The sequence below is a fragment of the Protopterus annectens genome, chromosome 6.part0 (assembly GCF_019279795.1).
Source record: "Protopterus annectens isolate FY-2018-M chromosome 6.part0, PAN1.0, whole genome shotgun sequence".
NCBI classification, from domain to species: domain Eukaryota; kingdom Metazoa; phylum Chordata; order Ceratodontiformes; family Protopteridae; genus Protopterus; species Protopterus annectens.
Window position 1 is genome coordinate 762,940,901 of NC_056737.1, and position 25,681 is coordinate 762,966,581.

At 41.5% G+C, this 25,681-nt stretch overlaps 1 protein-coding gene across 3 annotated transcripts in view; it reads left to right on the forward strand.

Moving 5' to 3' along the window:
• Nucleotides 1-12,267, forward strand: part of AP5M1 (adaptor related protein complex 5 subunit mu 1) — an 857,482-nt gene extending 845,215 nt beyond the window's left edge. For all 3 annotated transcript variants that reach the window (XM_044074440.1, XM_044074442.1, XM_044074441.1), the window contains one exon: nt 11,514-12,267. In XM_044074440.1, coding sequence (XP_043930375.1) covers nt 11,514-11,605 — 92 coding nt within the window. In that variant the 3' untranslated portion in view covers nt 11,606-12,267. The remainder of the gene's footprint in view (nt 1-11,513) is intronic.
• Nucleotides 12,268-25,681: the final 13,414 nt, after the last annotated feature.

Genomic DNA, 25,681 nt, shown 5'->3' on the forward strand with positions numbered 1-25,681 from the left:
TCAGTAAAGAGGAAATTAACTATTTAGATGTAAGCTTAACCTATAATAAAAACAACAATCATATATCATCCAAAATTTTCAGGAAATCCACATTTTCAAACTCATACTTGCATTACGACAGCTGGCACCCGGAGCATCAGAAAAAATCGATTGTCAAAGGACAATTTATTAGGGCAGCACGTATGGTTAGTGATGATGTCGATTTTGTAAGGGAAGTTGACTTCATGATAAAATTATTTACTAATAGGGCTTATCCTATATCCTTATGTGAGGACCTAAGGAATGAAATACAGATCAAAAGGAGAAATGGACAGATTCAGTCTATACTTAAAAGTTCACATCCTATATTTAGTAATAATGTTAACAATCAATTGAAGTATAATTTACTGGATGAATACATTTTGTTTGTGGTCACGTTTAATGCGGACACTGATGCTATTATCAATATTATTGAGAAGAATTGGGGATCATTCATTAGGTTAAGGGAATTTCAGGGTTATACATTATGCAAACCCAAGTTCATTTTTCGTAAGGACAGAGCCTTGAAACAAATTTTTGAGAGAGGCAATACACACTTGGGCATTAACATAAATAAAATTAGAAGTAACAGCAAGTGTGGTAGGTGTACTACATGTCCCTATATTATGAAAACAGGAAGTAAAATAATAGTTAACAATACATTTATTAGGATTAGGGGTAGGTTCAATTGTCATTCAACTAACGTAGTCTATTTAGCTAAATGTGAATTCTGCATGGCATTCTATGTGGGCAAGACATGTAGAAAATTTAGGGATAGAATTAAGGAACACGTCTTGGATATTCAACATCAAAAACCCACCAATGCCTTAGCACGACATATTATATCATATAAAGAGCATAAATTTTCTTTTTGTATATTAGAACAGTTAGTTCAGGATCAACAGGGTAGGTTAACTGAACATCACCTTGATGTTTGTGAGCTCAAGTGGCAGATGATATTAAATGCACATTTTCTTCCAGGGCTTAATGAATTTATAACTATCAAACCATACCTTAGGCTGCAAAATATATTGGGTTAATATTATGCAGTTTAATTAGTTGTACAACTTTATAATGTTTAGTTTTATCATAACATTACAGCTGGTTATGTAGAATTATAAAATTATATAAGTGGACAGTTTCAACATATTAATAGTTACATTTAGCTTTTTAGTTTATTTAATACCATCACAGACAATCACTTATATGTACATATGCATTTTTAAATACTTTTATATTATATATTATATATATATGTTTATCAATATATATATATAATTTTAAAGTAGTGGATATTAATTTATGTGTTTAATGTTGTAGGTGTGGTTGTTATAGGTAAAAATATGGTCTTTCCATTTGTTGTAACTTTCCGAGCAGCATTGTAACAGCTTGATGCAATTATTCAATTAATTAAATCACTGATGTTTAGTATAAATTGTTATGGTTACCAACACTCTGAAGAAGTCCACAGGACGAAACCTAGGTCAGTGTTGGTTTAATGTGTACGTGCCTTGTTGTTATTAAACCTTTTGGAGGAACTTCGTGTCTTCGTGGTTGACATTGCTATGGGTTTTGCTGAGTCACCCCCGTCCTTTGCTGCGTGCACCTTAGGCCTTACTGAGGTAGCTCTGGGTTTTACTGAAGTTGGGGCTGTGGCAACTCCATGCTTTGGCTTGTGTCTTGTAACCTCATTTTGCATACTATCTATATGAGCTATGGAAGGTACTGGAAGGCTTGCTTTCTCATTTGTAAGCATACTCGTGTGCCTTTCTGTAAGCTTGTATATCTGACAAGTGTCATTGGCCTTATTTAACATCAAATCACTGTCTCACTGTCTCGAAGCAAAATCTTTCTCCCTGTGTCATTGTTAATAGCACACACAAGCCTGTCCTTTATCAACTCATCTCTCAAATCACCACATTTTAGCCTTATTACTGATGTTGGTTATATATGCTGCAAAAGTTTCACCAGGCTTTTGAACTCTTGTGTAAAATAAGTGTCTTTCCAGTGGTAATATTCATTTGGGGATTACATATTTCTCTAAATTTAAGTTTTAAGCACTCAGTGTCTTCCCTCATTTCAGCCAGTACCACAATATGGTGGTCTTCCCACTCTCCTGCAAACACAGCAGGTACATACACAAATGAATGCTCTCTTTCAGTGGCCTCTGACCCAGCTAAATTAAGCAGAATGTACACTTTTGTACATACGTCTTTCTCAGAAAAAGCAGCCTGCATGAAAGTATTGTATCCCTGCTCAAACACTCTCCAATTTTCTGCAATATTGTCATCAAACACAAATGGTACGGGTCTGCGAAAACCTTCTGCCATGCCCACATATTATAGTAAAACACAATGCAATCTTGGCACTTGTAATTATGTACGAACATATACACACTTGGTACATTTAGTAATAGTCAAATGCACAATAAGTTCTTTGAAAGACTGTACTCTGCAAAATATTCTTTGAAATAACTGTACTTTGTGAAATAACTGCACTGTAATACTGCACACACTTGCAAACACTTTGCACACTTCGGATACTTTGAATAGCTTTAGTTAAAGTGAAAAAGTAGTACATAGCAAAAAAATATAGTCGTTCCCTTTTTTTGTACATTTTATGTGATTCGGATATTGTTTCAAATGTTTTCATAATTATTTTGAATAAATTTTTCAGTATGTCACCGTTCTGTACATGTAGTGTAATGAGAAATTTGTTTTGAGTGTTCTGAGTGCTTCCTTTTATATTTATAGCAAAAGAAATCATTTAAGCGAGTTTTAGTACCTGAAATTTGTTTCTGACCTGTTTTGCAAGTCATTTGAGCAGTTGGGGTGATCCAGTCCTGTATATTCCGTATATTCCTCCACTTCTAGCCGGTTGCCTTATGGCTGTGACTCTGGATCCCATTCTGACACCATGTCATTTGTCTTGCATAAATTAAGAAGACGATGAGGCTTGGGTGTTCGTTTAAGTAGTTTATTGTATAGAAACACATCAAGATGGATGGCAGGAACATTGAACTTAAAAACTGACTGACTACATATATGCATGCTGTCACTCTGGCTGCGCACTAAAAATGGCACTCTTGCTTGCACATGCTCAGTACTTATATACAGGTGCCCACTGACTGGAATGCTTATTTAAGGTACATCACACACTGATCTGCACTTGCCTCCTCTGAAAGTATCCTGTGATATTGCACACAGAAAGAGCAGTTCTAACAGCAGATGTTTGTTTCCTTCATCGCAGTTGACTTTGTCTAATCAACTTTGCAGAGAAGGGCACACTAATGGATGTATCTTTCAAGGGTCATACCCTTGATAACCAAGTACTGTTTAGAGGGATGGCAGGAATGTCACAAAGTCAGCAATATATTCAGTCAGACTATAACAAAGTAATTTTTGTGTCTTCTGGGATGTTTTTATATTCCTTTTGATTGACAGCTAATGATTTTAGAAGGCGATCCTCCATTGATGGGAACACTCACCTCCTCTTATTTTAGCATGTGGGAAGATGTTTAGAATCTTGTGCCCAGGTGAAGATTATAGCATATAGGTGTTAGCATGATCAAGGAATATAATTTAACTGAGTTAATTTGAAAACTCATTCTTTTCCCTCCCTTCCTGTCTCAAATAGTTGTTGTAGACTTAGAGATTACCATCTTTTTGCAAAAGGAGAGATGTCCAGTCAATCCCAGAAATCATCTGGAGAAAGAACTTTATTTCCTTTTCCTCCTTTTTTACAAAAAAAGACCAAAAAGGTTAGCCTGTATCTGTATTGTTGTGGTCTAAATCAGTCTATTATTTAATAAAAGATTCTAGATATCCACTTTGCACTGTTACTCTCCTCCTGTAGTAGGAGAATTGGATGTGGTGTCTAGATATGTAAGGTACTTGTGTTTACTAAAGATTAGAAGGTATAATTGGAAGTTGCTAATTTTTTTCCCTGGGAAAACAATCCATGTTCCATAACTTCACAGTTTAGGGCTTTCAGACTTTTAGGTTCAAACAAAGGGTGTTGGAACTTATCACCATTCGATGTGGTTATATAGACCCAATAATCTTTACATAGTGAATCATGTGAGGAATCTATAAAAACAAGTAGCTTTTTGTTGTCGCCATTGGCTGTCAGGGCATATGTACAATATAATAATAGCAACAATAATGTAATTTTTGTGGCTCATCCATGCATTGGTTGTGTACGTTGATCTTGGTAGAAGCCTAGTGTGTGAACTATTAGAACATTTCCTTTCATTGTTGTGCACTAGTAGAAAATTTACAGTCCTCTAATAGGAGTAGTTTCATACCCTTTTGATTTATTTCCATGCTGTTCAGACTGATTTACTACTGATGCTTTCTGCACACACTTTTGACAGCCAGAAATGTATTAGAAAATAGGTCCAAGTAATTAGCTTTGTGGCACGAGAGGTCAGATACTGTCAGCAGCAAGTATCAACACCTCAATGGAGTGGGTCTCCAGGATAACCATTTGAAATATCAGGACCTAATAGAGTGAGTCCTGAAATTTGGAGACTGAACGGCCGAAAGAATGGACTTACATATACTAAGTTCGAGAAGACATTTCTTGGAATATTCCCTTTTTGTCCTAGGTATGGCAGTCTTGGAGTTGGTATATGTAAGTTCAGGAGGTGTGGGGATCTTGTCTTCCCCTGCAAAAAGAAGTTTAAAGGAAAATAGCTATTTTCGATAGTCTCTCTCTTCTCCTGTGTTTTCAGTCTTTTTTTCAGTTTGTTGACACTCAGCATTCTGAGTGCCAGGATTTCAATAGGGAGCTGACTCCAGTGCATGTTGAATAAAAGTGCAAAATACACTTCTGCGGCTTGCATGTATCTGTGCCTGGGTATGTGCATACTTTTGTCTGATTATATATGCAGTAGCAAAGTAACAGTAAATGTTTGAACCATTTTCATAACACAAATAGTATGCTTTACTGCATTATATGTTAGATGTTCTTCATCTCACATTGCTGCAGTCCTTACATATGGGTAGTCCGCTGTCCTCCGTCGGCCCGAATACCAAAGTATTAGGCTGACGTCGGTCATGGGCGCTCAGATCTGACATCAGAGCGTCAGGGTATAAAAGCGCATGACCGACGTCATATCCTCAGTCTTTTTTGCCGCATGGTCCGATGCAGAAGCAGCGTTGCAAGTGCCGTTCGGCGTTCTGAAATTTTCGAATTCTGAGTTTCAGACCGAAACCAAGTTGGGCTAAGTACCCCGTTGGGGAATATTTTTGTTTTTTCTTGCCTCTGTTAATTCCGGATGTCAGAAAAAGTGAATAATTGTATTTCTTGTGGGAAACAGATACCGCATAGGGATTATCACTCTCTTTGCATTCCTTGTTTGGGACGGACCACGGCGTAGTCGGTGTCGGTTTTGTGCTAGGTTTAATAAGCGCACTATAAAAGAAGGTTAGATTGTGCTAGGTTAGTCTTTGGTAGCGGTGTAATTATAATATGCCGTCGGATCCCCGGCGCCGCTTCCGAAGAAGCGCAAAGACAAATCCTTGAAACCTAGACAGGTTGATTCGTCCGTTCGGACGCCGGTCCTGCAGAAGCTACAGTGGAGCAGGTGGATCCGGCTGAAGTTTCTGTTGAGTCTCAGGGGGAAACTTTGATTTTGCAGGATGTGGCCTCACAGGAGTCAGGTCAAGCTGAAGGGGCCTCTCAGATTACTGTTCTCCCTTCTATGCCTAAGGTGGTTAGGCCTTCTGCTACTATTTCTAAGGCTTCTTCTAAGGGCAGGTCTGTTTTGCCTTCCTCTGGTGTCCCCCCAGGTACTTCAGGGTCTGTGCCTAAAAAGCACATGCTTAAAATGGCAGAAGATTTGATTACTTTAATTAGAGGTTCTATGCCCCCTCCTGATAAGAGGCCCAGGGTGGAGCCAGAGTTGGAAAGTTTGGATCAGGCCTCAGATGACTCAGACTCCTCTGCTGAAGATATTCAAGATTTTCCCCCTTATTCGGATTCTGATGCAGAGGATTCCACTCCTTCTGCTTCTCCTCCAGAGGATTTTTCATTTTCAGAAACTCTGCATTCCATGAGGGAGCATTTTAAGTGGGAAGGACAGGATTTCTCTGATTCACGGAAGAGGCTTAGGGAATTCTTGTTTTACCACAGCATAGACCCTTGGCTATACCTCCTGTTTTGGATGTTGTTCAAGATGTTTTCTCGGAGGCTTCCCTTAATCCAGATTCTTTGCCTCCTGCGCCAGTTAAACCGGACAGGTATTACAGGGTGCCTGAGGCTCATAAATATTTGTATAAGAGTCCTAGGGTGGACCCAGAAACTATTAGTCAGGGGCCTAAGGGTGTTAGAGCTTCTGTTGTAAAGAATCCGGTTCCTCTAGATAAGGAAGCTAGAGCTTTGGATAGATGGGGTAAGAAGGTGTATACCTCTTCTACTTTAGCAATGAGGGCTTTAAATTGCCAGTTTCATATGTTGAAATATCAGAATTTCCTCCTTTCTCAGCTAAAATCTAAAGTGGATGCTTTGGCAGAGGGCATAGAGTGTAAACAATTGCAAGATTTAGTACATGTCTCTGAACAGGTGGGTAAGCATTCTTTGCAGTGTGGTTTTGATGCTGTACAGGCCTCTTCTAGGGTGGCTGCCACTGGTTCAGTTCTTCGTAGGCACGCCTGGCTTAAGGATCAGAATTTGTCCGAGCATGTTAAAACTAGAATTCTGGATGCCCTTTACAGTCTGAAGTTTTGTTTGGTCCCCCTGTGGAGTCGGTTTTGAAGAAAATGGAAGACAAGGCTAAGTCCATGCAGACTGTTAAAGATTTTTTGCAGGTGCAACCTCCAATGTTTAGTAGAAATTGGCCTACTAAGGGGTGGACCTACCCTTCTTCTGATTCTCAGTCTAGGGGTAGAACTAGACGTGGCAGGGGCAGAGCTCACAGTACATTCAGGCCTAGAACTTGGAGTTCACCTGCACAATCTGCAGGTGAGGGCAGGGGCCAGTCCTTTCGTAAACAGGCCCAATGACCTGCATTTCCAGCTGCCAGATTCTTCTTCCCTGGCAGCTCCTTTGGGAGGAAAGTTAGCACTCTTCAAGCAAAACTGGCTTTTAGTCACCCAGGACAAATGGGTATTGGACATTATAAACCGAGGCTACAAGTTTTATTTCCATACATTGCCTCCTTTCAAAGGCATGCCAGACGTTCCTCCTCGGCAAAGGATAGGGGCTCACAAGCAGATTTCTTTACTTCTTCAAATAGGAGCTATACAGCCAGTTCCTCTGTCAGAAGTGGGACTAGGATTTTATTCTCGCCTGTTTCTAGTACCAAAGAAAGGGAACACGTGAAGACCAATTTTGGATTTATCTATCCTCAACACTTATCTGGACATTCCAAAGTTCAAAATGCTGACGTTACAACAGCTTTTACCTCTGTTGGGAAAAGATCACTGGATGGTAACTCTGGATCTCAAAGAGGCTTATCTTCATGTTCCTATCAGGCCCAGTTGCAGGAGGTACCTGCGTTTTCGGGCTGGAAATTTACATTATCAGTTCTCTGCATTGCCCTTTGGCTTATCTACTGCCAGAGTGTTCACAAAGGTTCTGGCTCCAGTGATAGCCTTTTTCAGGTTAAGAGGAATACAGATTTATCCTTATTTGGACGATTGCCTGATTATTGCACAACACAAAGACGAACTTCTGCATCATCTACAGTATGTGATGGTAGTGTTAAGATGCCTAGGGTATTCTGTGAACGAAACAAAGTCCAGTCTAGTACCCTCTCAGGACATGTGCTTTCTGGGTGTGAGACTGAATACAGCTTCCCAGATGGCCTTTTTGACCCCGGACAAGCAAAGAAGTCTTTCTCTTTATTTCCATCAAATGTCTCTACAGTCCAGGCTGACTGCAAGGACAGTCCTTCAAGCCTTGGGGTTCATGGCATCTTGTATTCTGGTGCTTCCCAATGCCAAACTGCATATGAGGAAGCTTCAATGGTATCTCAAAAATGTATGGACACAACACTGCCAAGATCTAGACACTGTCATTCAGATAATACCTTGCATTCAGAAAGAATTTTTGTGGTGGGCTCAGGAATGTCACCTAAACAAGGGACTCTCTGTGACCCGACCAGAGGCGAGTCAGATTCTAACGACAGATGCCTCGGACAAGGCTTGGGGAGCACACCTCAATGGAAAATGGGTGCAAGACACGTGGCCTGTCAGACTTCAACATTTGCATATCAACTTGAAGGAGATGTTAGCAGTCCAATTTGCATTGATGGCTTTCAAGGATTTACTTCACCCAGGACAGGTGTTGATTCAAACAGACAACACTACTGTCATGTGGTGTACATCAACAAGCAAGGGGGAACCCATTCGTACCCTCTTTGCAGGCAAGCAATGATTTTGTGGGAGACTGCTCTCAGTTTACACCTCAATCTTCAGGCAAGGTTTCTACCAGGAGCACAGAACTCCTTAGCGGATGTGTTGAGCAGACAAATTGTGGATCCTCACGAGTGGAAACTGGATCCTCATGTGTTTCAAAGGTTGACAATGTTATGGGGGACTCCAGACATAGATCTGTTCGCTTCTCCACTAAATTACCAGTTGCCAAAGTTTTGCACAAAAATGTTTCATCCCACAGCTTGGAAGGTGGATGCTCTATCATTCAGTTGGAGCAATCTTCATGTCTATGCCTTTCCACCTCTGCCTCTCATTCCCAAGGTACTCCTGAAGGCCAGAAAAGACAAGTCATCCATGATTCTGATAGCGCCGGATTGGCCTCGACAGCACTGGTACCCACTACTGAGGAGTTTGGTATGGGAGCCTCCATGGCCTCTGCCTTTGATTCCGCATCTTTTGTCTCAGGAGGGCAATCCCTTCCTCAATGTCAAGATTCAGTCTCTGCATCTCACAGCCTGGCATATTCTGTTTTAGACCCTGGCGGGTCTCAGCTTCCACAACAAGTTTTGAATGTTATTTTGGAGGCCAGAAGGCCTAGTACAAGGAAAGTTTACGCTGATAAATGGAGGAGATTTTTTCTTTGGAGCAAAGCGAAGGACTTTGATGTTTCCAAGCCTGATTTAAGTGTTTCTCTTCAATATCTTACAGAGTTATTGGACAAGGGTTTGTCTTTCTCCTCGATAAAGGTTCATGCTGCAGCCATTTCTGCTCACTATGACTGTGACCCTCCTTTATTTTCCCATCCTTTGTTTAAGCAATTTCTTAGAGGGGCAAAGAACATAAGACCCCCACGTAGAGCTCCTACTCCTGCTTGGGATCTCAATTTTGTGTTGGAAAAGCTTACTCTACAACCTTTTGAGCCTGCAGCTACGGCCGAGTTAAAGTATTTATCATGGAAGACTGCTTTTTTGTTGGCCATTACCTCTGCAAGAAGGGTTTCTGAATTACAGGCCCTTATGGCAGTGGAACCTTTCCTGATTTTTCATAAGGATAGGGTATCCTTGCGTACTAATCCTTCCTTTATGCCTAAAGTGGTTTCTAGTGTGGCCTTGAACCAAACTATTCATTTGCCTACTTTTTATGCAAACCCCAAAATAAAGGGGAGAAGATTTTGCATACTTTGGATATTCACAGGCAGTTACGTTATTATTTGAGCAGAACCAAGGGGTTCAGGCAGTCTCAGCAGTTGTTTGTTTCTTTTGCTTTGGGTTCTCAGGGAAAACCTGTTTCAAAACAAACTATTTCTAAATGGATTGGGTTTTGTATTTCTTTCTGTTATTCCCATCATGGTAAGGAGATTCCGGCTGGAATCAGACCTCATTCCACTAGAGCTACTGCCACTTCTACTGCCTTTCTAAGGGGTAGCTACAAAGATATTTTGGAAGCAGCCACTTGGAGTTCAGTACATACTTTTCCAAGCATTACCACCTTCCTCTTTATTCTAAGTCTAGGGCTGGATTTGCCACTGCTATATTACAGGGCATTTTAGCAGCCCCTAATGCTTTATGATTTTGCCATCCTCCCTTTACCTCTGCTTTGGGATTCTACCCATATGTAAGGACTGCAGCAATGTGAGATGAAGAACATAGTACAGTTTTGTACCTACCATAAATGTAGATGTTCGAAGATCCACATTGCTGCAGTCCAATTTACCCTCCCTCCTTCCCCTCTGTAGTTTGACATGGTTATATGGTTTGGGTGAGGGTTGTTGTTGGGCATGTTTTTGGGAGGTATCCTGTTTTTGGGCTGTGGCCTTTCTTTTTAGGGCCTTCTGACATCTGGGGCAAGAAAAGACTGAGGATATGACGTCGGTCATGCGCTTTTATACCCTGACGCTCTGATGTCAGATCTGAGCGCCCATGACCGACGTCAGCCTAATACTTTGGTATTCGGGCCGACCGAGGACAGCGGACTACCCATATGTAAGGACTGCAGCAATGTGGAGCTTCGAACATCTACATTTATGGTAGGTACAAAACTGTACTTTTTATACTGTATAACTTTTATTAGAGTGCATTTACAGTAATCATTCTAAGAAAGGATGTTTTTCTATTTTGAAATGGATGACTTTGTTAGCTGCTTCATCATTCACCTCCAGAGCCATAACTAGGACAGAATGACTGAGTTGGCTGCCCTGGGCATAAGCCATTAGAGGACACAGTCAAAAGGTGCTTATGGATCATGAGTGCAGTACTGGCATTCTTTTATGAAGTTGTGAAAATGTAATAGCTCCAAAAATGAATGATAGTGCATTAGCAATTATGGCTGAAGATCAGTGTTTGTTAGTAACTGTAGTAAGATGCCTGTTGCAGTTGTAGCAAGCAGTTTGCTACAGTTAGAGAAGGGAGAGGTCTTCTACTTTAGGAGGACTTTTTTTTTTTTTTTTGCCAATACATCTGTGTTAGTTATGTGCATATGTGCATGTGCTCATCCTGGGTAGACTGGCTTCTAGTCCAGTATTTGTTTTCTGCCTTACGTCCATTGTTTTCCTTCCAACCTTAAGTATGATAAAGCAGGCATCTCAAAAGTAAATGAATGAAAAGTGAACAAATAACATAGTTTCTTGTAGTTCCAACGTTTTAAATGTTGTTTTGAAAACTTGGCAAAGCAGACAGCTGCAATGGAAAGAATTACTTGCAAGAGGTGCAGTCAATTGCTCTATAATAATTTTTTTGTAGTATAGTTTCTGGCAAAAGAGTTAAGAATAATGATATGTGACACAAAATAAACAACCATGTAAACATAAGGGCACTGTAATTTAGTCCACAACTTAAAAATTTGGATAACTGGATGTCAGGTTAATATCTCATTATTGTAAAGAAACTTTTGCGTTGAAGTAAAATTATGTAAACCTTCCATTTTAGTTTGCAAAGTTAAATAAAAGGAAGGTTACAACAAAAGTGAAATTTTGTTACAACGAAAGTGAAATTTTGTATAAAAAACAGATTAGCTATCTCAAGACAGCATATTGTATATTATATTTGTATTAATTACTAAAGTTACAACCTAAATGTAGGGTGAGTTTTTTGTAATTTATTATGTTTTACTTTGCAGCACATGACCTTGTCTCTTCGGAATACTACATCTGGAACTCTAAGGGGGAAGCCCCTGCTGTCTGCAGATCACTAACCCTGCAACCATCTTGAAAGGCTTTGAGTACTGTCTTCATATTTCAGTTTTTAATGCTTTCAGGTCACAGTTAAATATTTTCCACTGACAAGCAGGCATTGCTTGAAGTTAAGAAATACTCCTTGGTAAATCTTCATTAGCTGGAGCCTCAAATGTTCCTTCCAATAAATGAGAAAGAATCAGAGCCAAAAAGGTTCCTGCTGATAGGTGGATGTTTTGACAGTGATCTGTTTTCCCAGCAAGTACACATATATTTGTCTGTATTCCATAAACTAATATAACCCACTTTTTCAATCATTTATATTTGTTAAATAAGATGTTCAGCGTTCACCTGATCTTTGGTCCTCACAGATTAATTTTCTAGCTATGAACCAGCTTCTACTAAGTCAACTGCCTTACAACTACTGTACAGCATTAGGCCATTTGTAAAAAATCAGTTTTAGAGAATTATGCAAGCAGAGAAAGAAGTTTTGTATTCTGATCTTTAAAAATTCATGTTACCTTGAATGATTCTGTCAAGTCCTTTGATTTAAAAAAAAATGTGCATGCTTTTGGAAATTTGTTAAGTTTTTGTACTTAAAATGCTTGTTTAATTCTAACATAGCCAAATTAAATGTTAATATACTATCTGCACTCTTGTTTCACATTATGTGTCTGGATAATAAAGACCAAAGAGCGAGCCAGATTCATTGGTAAATATGGACGAAGTGCTGACATTTACACTAGAGAGCTGGGAAAACATGAAGAGATCAATATGGGAGTAGCACAGCAGTTGGGTGGTGAGTGGGTGGAAGGGTCTGCAGTTCAGTCCATGAGGGTGATCCTGGAAATCTGCATTTGTGTTATCTGTTCACCACTTACAGGAGGGTTTGCATATGTGGAAGCACACATACACTACTTGTGTGGCAGGCAGTAGCAAAATTCACAACAGCTGTGTACATAAAACAACTTTGCAGGAAGTGATAGCACCTCGCTTTCACTTTTCTGGGGAATGAATAAGCCTGTGTGCTTTCATCCCATGGAGGAAGAAATAGGTCAGTAGGGTAACCAAGGGGAAGACTTTATGTTCATTGCAGGGTTGGGACCCCAAACATAAAGCGCAAAGAAAGTCTAGGTTTCCATAAAGTATATATACTGTTGTGAAAGAAGGACGTTCTGTAAATTATTGTTTTTCATATACATGACAAAATGTTCACTTTTTTTGAGTTTGTGGCATACCAAATTTCTAGCAAGTTTTAGCAGTGATTAAATTCAAGCTGTTTTTCATTATCCTTAGTTTTTAATTTTATTTTACTGCAAACATTTTGTTTTGCTAATGGCCATTTCCCTCTTGAGTTTTACACCGCAATAGGCATGATCAGGGTACAGCACTGTGGCTCCTTTTTATAACATGCTCAGTTATGTTCAAATATTATAATCCTTACTTTTTCATGATATCGTGATCTTATTCCTGGAGTTATCAGTTGGTTGACTTTTAGGGCTGCTGAAATTTTCTGTACTGGAATTCATAGTTTATTTTTTTAATTTGTTTAGCTCCCCTCTCAGGACCATGGACACTTCTTGCAGAGGCACTCCTTTACATCATGCCCCAGGCTACAAGAGTGCTCCTACCCCTTGTCGCAACCATTTTTCTTTCTGCCATTTGCTTAGTACATATGTCAGTCCTAACATTAATTGCAGAAAAGTTCATGTGTTCAGTGGGTAAGAATTACAAGTAATCATCAAAGTATTTTTTCACTGCTGTCTCACAAGCCAGTGCAAACTTTGGCACTGCTACTTCCTGTGGGATGAGCACGATGAAACGGACTGCTGTATGTACCAGAGTTGCAGTCTGGCCAACAGAAGATGAAGGAAGGAGAAACCTTAGTAATCTTCCTGAACTGGAGGAAGTTTTCTTTTTGTCTGATTCAGTGGATTGACTTTTTGGGTGAAGCTGGACACTAATTTCAAGCTTATTTCTTTGGATGCCCATGCAAGCTTAGTCTATGAAGTATACAAAGTCTGTTCAAAGAGTCTGGTACAAAGCTGATATGAAGCTGATTGTTATCTTAATACATGCTGTACAATACCATTTGCTCTAGTGTATGTCCACTTGTATAAAATGTAACACATTTGGTAGCTGTGCACACTTATGCCAAAGCTTAACAAGGCTTCACACATACTTCATGGCAAGGGACCTAGAGTGGCATGGTGGCACATAAGGAGGAGCTGTTCTGCTTTTCATTACTTGGTGTGTCTGCTTACAGATAGTGCCCACTGAGTCCTGTAATACTCTCTAGTGCATTTCTAATAACCAGGACTTGCAGCATCCACATGCATTTTAAAATCAGACCTTAAGGACATTTATTGCAGTTTTCTGTATTCTAGAACATACATTGTCTGAGTTTGCCTTTAGAAGTGTCACTTTGTGTAATTTTCTGTTTTCTTTCCTCTGTTTTTTCTCTCAAACTGCAAAGTATGTTTGTGCTTTTATGAAGTCTGACAGCAGTGGCAGTATCTGCGTTGTGACTGATTTGTTCTGTGATACCCAGTATCAGATTTCTGAAAGTACTTTATCTAAATATTATGACATTATCACTTTATAGATGCAAGAAATGATAGCTCTGAAATATTTCAAGCGTTCTAGATGACTCACCCCAACTTTTCCAAGCATGCTGCAGTCTCTTAATGATTTTGAGATATTTGGTTCCTACATTTGTTGAAAATCTGACAAAGTATTTATTCCTTACTACAGGCATTTACATGGTTGTAGAGAGGCTTAGTGAAAAATTCTGCAGTGGTTGCCGTTAACTTGGGTTTGGAAGGAGCATTGAATTTTGGCAAAGTATCACTTAATAGGATGTAGTTTGTTTTGGAATATTTCCTGACTGTTGCAGGGTTTGCTGGGTTGATTTTTATTTTGAAGGAAACAACTTTGTGCTCTGATCTCACCAGTGAGGATGTGATGTGGGTGGGGGTGGGGGGTGCAGTGCTGTGTAGTATTGTCGAGTACCAGGTTCGGTATGTTTGAACCTCTGGTGGGTGTGTGTACTATCTGGTTGAGGGTATTTGTGTTAATGTCCAGGAACTGTTGTACATGAGTGTGTGAGGCAGTGTATGTTTCCCAGTCTATAGGATTGTTGAAGTCTTCCATGAATAGGGTATTTGGTTTAATGGTGTCTCCAGTAGGCCTAGGTATGCTATGGGATTCTAGGGAGGGTGACCTGAAACTTGCTAGGATATGGTATGAACTAATCTTTACAGGATCATAAATTACAAAATAGAGCAGAGTTAACAGGTTTGCTGAAACACAACTAGGTAATAGTGTTACTGTCTGGTGCAGATGATACCTGGAAGAAGCTTTCTTTCTGTTCTTTTTGTCTTCCGACAGAAAACACCAACAGAACTAAGTATACAGCTTCAGAGCCCACACAGAAATGTTTGTAGCCGGGAGTATATAGCCTGGAAGACAACACATTTGACATAAGATAGTTGTAGAGTTTGCCATTATAAGCAGAGTTGGGCTTCACAAACTTTGTTGAATCTGTCCTGCCTACTTGCATGTGGCTAACTTTTCTCTATTACTCTTGCTTGTTGATTTGTGAGGATAAGTGTCATCTGTTTGTTTATTTTGAGGAAAACTGTATAATGCATCTTTGGTGTATGTTGCATCTGTCTGTTGTAGAAATGAGTGTCATATAACAACTTCTGTAAAGGCTGCACTGACACAACTATCTATGATACAACATGTTTGCATGTTTATCTCCAGAGGTAGAGAAGAGAATTAGTCTTTGTTTTACAACCCATAAAAAAGCTACTAGTTATGTATTGTTTCATTTTTTGGCTATAATTCTTTCAACAAGATGCTGTTTAATGTGCAGAATGGTAGATTAAATGTATTAACTGCAGTCTATTATATCATGGTCCCTAAAATGCCAGTCCATTATATTTAAGAATTAATACGATTACAGTTTGATGGCCTAAGCGGTCTAGACCTTTATCTAGCTGTCCTTTCTTGTTTTTTTTACTTTTGTTTGAAGCACAATGTTTTGATTTATCCATCTTGTAACAGCTTATCATAATCACCTAGCATTTGCTTTAGTAAAGTCTGGAACATATGAAAATGCAACTCAAGCTTTTTTGTCCAGTTTCTGCCATGACAGTATCTTGAGATGTGTCATCACAGATCCTCAGAAAACTAGAGGTATCACACAAAGAAATAGTGGGGCAAGTCATTTAGCCAGTAGCTTGTAGTCATATTGCTTAGTGACAAGTTTCCCTTTTTATTTCCTGTCAGTTTACAGCTTCCTTCACTGTTTGTGTTATGCCATTTCTAAAGTAGACACTTTTTTTACCTGGTGTCACATGGTACATATTCTACAGTATTCAGTTGTGATGTATTTCTAGCCTCGGTGAGTTCTTTAATGACAGTGTCAGTGTGTATGCACAACCCTGGCAAGCACCTATATGTCACATGATGTCAGAAATGAAGAATTTTTTTCAGAACTAGAGAAATATATTTGCAAAACTAAATGCATTTGTTTTTAATGTCTGTATGTGATTGTCTATGTTTGGTATTGCAGAAGTATAATCTGCAGTTAGAAAAATGTCCTGTCCTAGGATTATAACATTATCTTTGGTGGTGTGTCTTTGTGATCCTTAGGGCTATGTCATCTTGGGCTTTGTGCTTCTGGTAAAGTTATGCTTGACAAGCCATGGCTCGATGCGCAGTGATTCGGTACACCATCATGAGGTTTCATTTAAAGACTATGAGAGCTTTGCCTGGAATAGGGATATTGACCCTGTTGTGCAACTGAGACTGGCAGCACTAGTTACTGATGAGTGTCTGATAAGTGACCCATGTAGCCCAGCTAGGTTTAGACTAAAAAAGCTGCCTTGGCAATTAATCAGTGGATTGGTGTAGCAGTGGTTTTGTACTGCCTTTAAGGTAGCAGTTGTGGTTTGGGAGGTAAGAAATGAGTCACAGTGCAAAGGTCTCAGTTTATTACACAGTCTGTGTCCTCGTGCTATTCTAAGCCAGTGATTGAAAGAATGAAACTGCATATACAGGCAACAGAAATAAGGTTCGTTTGGAAGGTGGCTAGACTCACTCTTCATGTTGGAATGAGGAAGAGGAAGACCTTGGAGTTACAGCCAGTACTCCTTTCTGCTGAAAGGAGTGAAATGAGATGGTTGGACAAGTTGAAGATTCCATTGAGCACCTTCTGCAGGGAGTATACCAGACACAGCCAACAAGGAAAGTGCCACAGGACAGGTCCAGTGCTCAGAGTTTTTTTTTTTTCTGTCAGATTACCTGGGAGTTTTGGGGGATCCAGGGGAAGCAAATCTATAAAACTAGTTCTTAGGACTTTAACCCATAACACATTAAGGCTTTATGTGAAGCTAAGCTTAGTGCAGCTAGATAATGCTATGATCTTAGTGCAGCATCATGCTGGCTAACATCTAGCCCTCACCCTAGACTCCATTCGTGACTCCCTGTAAACCAAGACCCTAAGCCATAATCGCTCAACCCTAATACAGGTCCTGGCAGCATGGATTTGCTGATGTTCTTCGTGTTTCACTGTTGCAGTCATCACATTTGGGTTATCTCTCCCAGGGTAGCCCTTGGCCGGCCCAAATACCAGAGACTTAGTATTTCAGCGTCGGTTGCTGTCACTTGAGGATTGACGTCAGGTCATCAGTAGTATAAAGTAAGTCAGCCAATGCCATTACATCAGTCTTTCCTGCAGTGGAGCCTGAAGCAGAAGCAGTTCGCACGAGTGCCGGTCGGCTGCTTCCTGAGTTTTTGTCTACCGAATTGAAGTTGAAGTCTTCTAAAGCTAAGTATCCCATTGGGGATCCTTTTTTCTTGCACTAACCAATGTCAGAAAAAGTTAATAATTGTCTCACCTGTGGGAAACAAATACCACACCGAGACTTTCACTCTTACTGCTTCACTTGTTTAGGCCCAGACCACGACGTCCCTCATTGCCACTTTTGTGCTTTGTTCAACGCCAGAACTATCTGTCGTCGGGCCCTTATTGTAGCCAGATATTTTCGCTTACAGTCCTTGAATTCCGATATGGCTTCGGTAAGCCATCCAACAGCAGATCTTCCAAAAAAAATGTAAAGATAAAGACAGAGACAGACTGCACAGGTCCGAACCTACCGACGACACCTCAGTTAAGCTAGTCTTCAGTTCTCCGGGACCCAGGCACTTTCGCAGCCCCTGAGGCCCGTTTCTGTTGATTTGCAGGCCACTACCAAGACCCTTTCGGAGTCCGGTGTACCGCAAAACTTTTCTTTGACTAAGGATCCTGCAGTCGTCTCAACCATCGATGGATCCAGAGCCGCTGAGCAGGCCTTCGCACTACCGAATCTCAACACAACCCGATGTCTTCTTTCACGACTACCGTTCTTTCTAAAACTACCGAGATTCTCAGGCCCAAAGTACAAACCACACCCAAGAAACTGATGACCCACTCTCAGGCGCCTGCTACCTTGCCTCAGTCTAAAATGCTTAAAATGGCAGAAGACCTTATCATGCTGATCAGGGGAAGCCAAGCAGCCCCCTCCAAAAGGAAAAGAGATCTGTCCCCTTTAGTTTTATCTGAACAAGACTCAGATGAATCTGATGCATCTGAATATGAAGACGTGCAACCCCTCTCCACTTATGAGAATTCTGATGCAGAGGATTCCATTCCTTCAGCCTCTTCCTCAGATGATTTTTCCTTTGGGGAAACCCTGCATACTTTAAGGGAGTATTTCCAGCGGGAAAGTCAGGACTACCCTTAGTCTAAAAAGAGACTCAGGGAATTCCTAGATCTTCCACAACACAGACCCTTGGACATCCCCTCAGCCCTAGATGTTGTGGAGGATGTTTTCCTCGAATCCAGCATGACTCCTGATGCTCTTCCTACTGCTCCCAGAAAACCTGACAGGTACTATAGAGTCCCTGACTCACACAAATATCTTTTTAAAAATCGTACAGCTGACCCTGAGATCATTTCTCAAGAGCCAAAAGGGATTAAAGCTACCTCTACTAAGAATCCCACCCCCTCAGACAGGGATTCCCAAGCATTGGACAGATGGGGTAAAAAAGTATACACCTCAGGTACTCTTGCTATCTGGGGACTAAATTGTCAGCTCCATATGCTGAAATTTCAGCAACATACCTTGGAACTCCTTAAACAAAAAATGGCTTCCTCCCCTGCTTGGGAAGAATCTAAAGATTTACAAGAGTTAATGCATTCTGCAAGTCAAGTAACTAAACACACCTTGCACTGTGGTTTTGATGCCCTAGAAGCTTATTGCAGGGCAACAGTCACTGGATATGTCATTAGAAGGCATGCATGACTTAAGGAACAGCCCCTACCAGACCATGTCAGATATAAACTGTTGGATGCCCCCTTGCACAAAGATAACTTATTTGGAACTAAGGCAGAAGAGGTCTTAAAAAAGATGGAAGAAAAAGCAAAATCTATGCCAACAGTTAAGGACTTCTTGCAGGTCCAGCCCCCTAGGTTCATCAGGCAGTGTCCCTCCAAACACTGGTCCTTTCCTGCTCACAGTAAGTTCTAAGCCACCCCCTTATGGTAAGAACTCACAGTGACTCACCTCCTTCACCCCTCTACCCACCTTCACTTACCCTTAGGAGGAAAACTCTCCTTTCACTCAAGCACCTGGGCCACCATTATCAAGGACCACTGAGTTCTGAATGTTATGTCTCAGGGATACAAATTTTCCTTCCACACCCTTCCAACCCCAAAAGGGTTCCCAGACTTACCACCAAATCAGTGGGCATAGGCACAAAATCAAATCCTTTCCTTGCTCTCTGTGAGGGTAGTAGAGCTGTTCCTGCATACCATTGCTGGAGCCTTCCTGTGTCCTGACAGAGTGCTCTTCAAACTATCTGGAGGTATACAGAGCTAAGTATATTTTTTCTGCCACTTCAGAGTTGTGTACTGTTGATTGTTGTTTGACTAATTTTATATCATTGCTGGCTGACTTCAGAGTTGTGCACTGTTATTTTTGCTTCACTGTATAGTTTTTCATATCTCTGCTGAAGGTGTTGGTTTTCCCTTACCCACTCTCTCTATTCCTGTCTTGTTGTTTAAATTTGGAGGCTTTTGCAGTTGCCCGCCCCCATTGTAGATTTGATCTGGGACACTCCCCCCAGTCCCATCTCTTTACCTCATTCTACCCAATAGACTCCTTCTGCACTGGTTTTTAGTCATGTTTAATTTAATTGCATTTTTTAAACTGATTGGTCTAACATTGCTACATACTCAAATGTGCTAGCTTACACTGCATTTGAATTGTTTTTACTGCTGTTTTAGCTACTTTTCTGTATATATATATATATACATATATATATATATATATATATATATATATATATATAAACAAAAATAATCTAAGCCTGTTTCCTACCTTTCCTGTAACTAGTGTAGTCCAGATTCAGATTTGCTGTATCCAGGACTGTATGTAAGCTTCTGAGCCCCCCAAGCTTTCTGTGTTGGAGGGAAGCCTTCTAGCTTATCAGTGGGAGTGGTAAGCACTAGGTAACCTATCTACCACATAAGGAGTGGTTCTGGCCCAGAAATTGTAGTTATTGGCCTTTTGGGCAGTTTTTTCCATCTCTCTCAACTGTCTGATTTAAAAGTCTGCATTTGCACTTGTTTCCCCCCTTTCCTCTAACTAGTTTAGTCCAGGTACAGATTCTTAGTTTTAGCACTTGAATTTGCATTTTCATGATCAGCACTTGTTCAGAACTTGTTTTAAGCACTAAATAACCTACTAATTAATGCAGCACTCAACCTTCCTCGTTACCTATAGGAAAACAGTTTTGGTACTTACTTTCCTCACTTGCTTAGAGAAAAACAGCTCTTGTACTCACTTTCCTCACTTATCTAGAGCAAAAATAGTTTTTTATTCAGGTATGTCCAAGGGTCAGCTCCCACTGTTCTCTCCTGTCTATCTGATGAATCTGGGCATCTTGAGGCAGTGTAGAAATTGCCTCATTTACACAGACAACCCTCTCCTCCTACCACCCAACACTACAGCCTGTGAGAGATGCACTTATCTAGCCAAACTGGAGGTAAAGCTCTCGCCAACCAAAACTGAACTTGACTGTCAAGAGGAGAAGGTAAACACTTGCGCCACACCACACTCATCACATAATCTTACTAAATCTACACCACCAAAATCCACACATAGAAACACAAAAACATTCGCGGAGGCTCTCAATAATAATCTGCTCAAGCAACAGAGACCTCCAAAGCAGAAATGGAAGCAACCTCCACCCCCCAACACAACCCAAATGACACATAGCCTGCAGACTCAGTGTGCCACTCAACCACAGCCAATAAGGCAAAACAACGTACCCAACAAACTAGTCATAGGTGACTCTATAGTCAGGCACATTGATGTCCCACTCACCAGACTAAACAAGGAGAAGGTTACTGTCAGCTGCCTGTCGGGTGCCAGGATCCGCCACATAACCCACGCACTCAGGTCACTCTACAACAAGTACAAATATGACTCTGTCATTGTCCTTGTTGGTGTGAGCGACCTGAGATGCATCTCTCTGGACTACATGAAAAGAGATATGGAAGAGCTCTCCAATCTTGTAGCCCAGGCAGGTATGACCCTAGCCTTGAGTAGCATTCTGCCATCACCCAAAATGATGCCGCAGTACAAGGACAAAATGATTGACTTCAACAATTGTCTAAGCTTCTGGTGTCATTCTAAAGGGATCCAGTACCTGTCTGCCTGGTATGACATGGTCGACAGACCACGATGCTTTGCCAGAGATGGCCTGCACCTGTCACCCCTGGGATTCCAGATACTGGCTAAGGTTGTTGCTGCCCCTATAGTGCCTTTTTTAGGCAAGGTTCAAATGACAAATTCACCACTGTAACAGGAACAGGCAAGCAAAAACTGAGGGTGATGCTACTCAATGCTAGAAGTCTAAATCTCAAAATGCACTCACTCAAGGCACTCGTTAAAATGGAGAACATCGATATCTGTGCAGTGACTGAGACCTGGTTCAAGGCCCCAGAGACCACCTCTGCTACCAGGCTATAACTCATACCACACGTTTCGGCCATGTAACCTGGACCGGAACACCAAAGGCGGAGGTGCGTCGATATTCATTAAGGATATCCACACCTCCAGGCTAGTTGCTCAGCATAATGCAGCAGAGGTTATCCAAGTGCAATTAACTATGGGCAAAACTGCAATCCAAATTGTAGCTTGCTACAGATCCCCCACCATGCCCCAGGATTCCCACTCCTCTTTTCTTGATGTGCTGGAAAATATTAGGGTTCAACCAAACACCCTAATAATGGGCGATTTCAACTGTCCCCACCATTAACTGGGAAAACTACTCATGTACCAACTCCTTCGCTCAACGCTTTCTGGAATTCATAACCTCCAATGCCCTGGATCAACTTATCCACACCCCCACCAGGGGCAACAGTATCCTAGATCTAGTCATTACCAGCATGAGTGACCTGTGTTCCACACCTGAAGTCAATGCCTCATTGGTCCGATCCGACCATAAGCTAATTACCCTAGATATCCACATCCTGCCTCTACCATTAAAGAAACCATGATAAAAAATTTCTCCAAAGCCAACTTCTTGCTTCTTAAGACAGAAGTGGTGAACTTCATGACACCCATTCAGATGGACAATACAGTTACGACTACTGAATCCTACACAATTGCATTTTATAAGTACTTACACAAGTGCATGGATCGTGCTATCCCAAACAGAACCAAGACACTGTCCTCCAAAAAAAGGAAGCCAATCTGGTGGTCCCCTGCCATAAACAAACTGTACAACAGAAGGAAGAAACTGTTGCAAAAGAGAGTAGAATCCCATGAGTGGAGGAGCTCCCTGGTCAGCCTCATTAAGAAGCTGCGATCCCTGAAAAAATCCTCCAAAGCTAGTTACGAAAACAAAATTGCCACTGATTCTAAAGACAACCACAAAGCATTCTATAGCTATATCAAGAATCTCAATGGCAACACTCAGATCTGCTCTGAGTTACAGCATAATGGCACTAAATAAACAGACCCAACTGATATTGCCAACATCCTGGCAGATAGGTTCAGTGCTAACTTTACCCCCCTCTCACCCCCTAAAGAGCCCATCTCTATACCGGAAGAATGCAAAGTTCCTCTAATCACAGCTGCACAGGTAAAAACCACACTCTCCAAAGCCAAGAACACAGCATCCATGGGACCAGACAACATCCCAGGCTGCGTTCTACATGAACACCAGAATGAACTGGCACCCCACCTAAGTACCATGTTCAATCATAGCCTCAGCTCAGGCTTTGTGCCTGCTGAATGGCACACAGCGATAGTTATCCCACTCCACAAGGGGGGAACCACCACGGACCCCGGGAACTACCGCCCCATTAGGCTGATGAGCCTGGTCTGCAAGGCCATGGAATGTATCATCATGGGACCTATAAACAAAGACATTGGTAATCTCCAAACTCTGGACCCCACCCAATTCAGGTTTGTAAAAGGCAGATCATGTCTCCTAAACCTGATAGACTTCTTTGAAGCAGTCACCAAAGCCGTAGACAAGGGTAAGGTGGTTCACACAGCTTATCTAGATCTTTCCAAGGCTTTTGACACCATCCCCCACTCTGGAATTATTGATAAACTCACTAAACTAGGTATAAATCCCTATGTCACAAGATTGGTTGCCAACTGGCTCACTGACAGAACCCACACTGTGAAAGTAGCAGACTCCAAATCCAACTTCAGACCAGTGACAAGTGGAGTACCACAGGATTCAGTCCTGGGTCCTCTCCTGTTTGGTATCTACTTCTCTGAAGTACAGGCTAACACAGAAGTTCTTTGGCTAACGAAGTTCACCGATGACTGCAAACTAGGAGCCATAATCGAAACTCCTAACGATGTAGACATCCTACAAAAGGGCCTCACTGAGACAGATGCCTGGTGTCAAAGCCATGGCCTCAAACTCAATGCCAAAAAGTGCATTGTCATCCCCTTTGGTTAAAAACTCTGTACCCATGAACTACAACATAGGCAGTAGTATACTTAACACCGAAAGTGTGATAAGAGACCTTGGGACACAGGTGGACAGTAGTCTCTCCTTTGATAATCACATTGCCACAGTAGTCAGGAAATCCTTCTATGTGGCACACCTCATCACAAAAGGTTTCTCATCCAGAAAAAAAGAGGTCATTGTTACCCTCTACTCATCACTCATTAGACCCATTATAAGAGTACAACGCCCCTTTTGGTATGTACTTCACAAGACATTTACAACAACTGGAAAGGCCGTAGAAATACCTCACAAAGAGGATTACTGGCCTCAAACAGATGCCCTACGCAGACCATCTCAAAAAATCTCCAGCTTTACTCCGTCGCATATCGCCTACTCAGAGGTGATCTCTGCCTAACATAGAAAGCTATGTCAAACCCAGAGCTGTTGGACATGCTCCCCTTAAAGAAATCCCAATCCCTTTGAGCTACACGCTCTAGGGACATAAACCTTGTCACCACAATAAATAGAACATGCCGGAGGGATAGATTCCTGTCCCAGAGACTTCCCATACTCTAGAATAAACTACCTATCTATATCAAACAAAGCTCCTCATTAGCACTCTTCAAGAAAAATCATGATGATTGGATGGGAAATAGGAAATTCACCTCAGGGATCACTTCTGTCGCTCTGCTCGACAGTGGCACAGGAAAATAATTTTCTTTGGTGGCAAAAGCCAGGGTACCTTTTTGGCTGGGCTTGTATAGGCCCCAGGGCTGATAGCCTAGTATCTACATATGAACAGACAGGCCAAGGTTTCTACCCCAGAATTTTTCTGGTGCCCAGAAAAGGGGACACCTGCCACCCCATCCTCGATCTATCCATTCTAAACACCTTCCTGGTGATTCCAAAATGCTCACCCTCCAGCAGCTGCTACCCATGCTCTCCAAAGATGCTTGGCTAGCCACCCTAGATCTTAAAGGGGCCTGCCTCCACATTCTTTTCAGAGAATCATGCAGGAAGTATCTCTGCTTCAGGGCAGGATCTCAACACTTTCAGTTCTCTGCGCTTCCCTTTGGCTTATCTACTTCTCCCAGAGTTTTCACAAAATGTCTGGCTCCGGCCATTCACTTTTGCAGATAAAGAAATATTCAGATTTACCCATACTTAGACGACTGCCTTATTCAGGCAAATAGCCAGGAAAAGCTGCTCAAGCACCTGGCCTTTGTAAAGACCCTACTAACCTCCCTAGGGTACACTATCAATGAAAAGAAATCCAAACAGGTGCCCACCCTATGGATAATCTTCCTGGGAGCATGTCTGGAGACAGCATCCTAGTTGGCATACCTTACTCCAGAGAAACAAATTTTCCTGACAGCCTACTTCTCTCAACTAGCCACCAGGCCCTAGCTAACTGCAAGGAAGATCTTGCAACCTCTGGCGTTCATGGCATCTTGCATACTACTCATTCCATATGCCAGACTGCATATGAGGAAACTTCAATGGTACCTAAAGAGCCTTTGGTACCAACACTGTCAAGACTTGGAAACTCTTCTACCTATAATTCCTTGCCTCAGAAAAGATTTTCTTTGGTGGGCAACAACATGCTCCCACAACAAGGAAATGCCTTTCTCCCCACCATCTGCCACCCAGACCCCCTCAGTACAGATGCATCAGACTACGCTTGGGGTGCACACCTGGATGGCAGGTACATACAGGGCCAATAGAGCCCACAGAAAATCCCTCTGCACATCAGTCAAAAAGAGATGATGGCTGTGCAGCACACCTTGATAGCTTTCAAGCCCCTTCTCTCTTCACGGGCTCTGCTGATCAAAACAGACAACATCACTGTGATGTGGTACATCAACAAGCAGGGAGGGACTCGCTCCTACCCTCTATGCAGGCTGGCCATGACCCTTTGGCACACAGCCTGTGCCATGCAACTACACCTGTTATCATAATTCCTACCAGGCTCTCTCAACTCTCTGGCAGACCAATTATGCAGAAATCTTCTGGACCCACACAAGTGGCAACTCAATAGAAGTACCTTCACAACTCAGAAATGGGGAACCCCGAAGGTCGA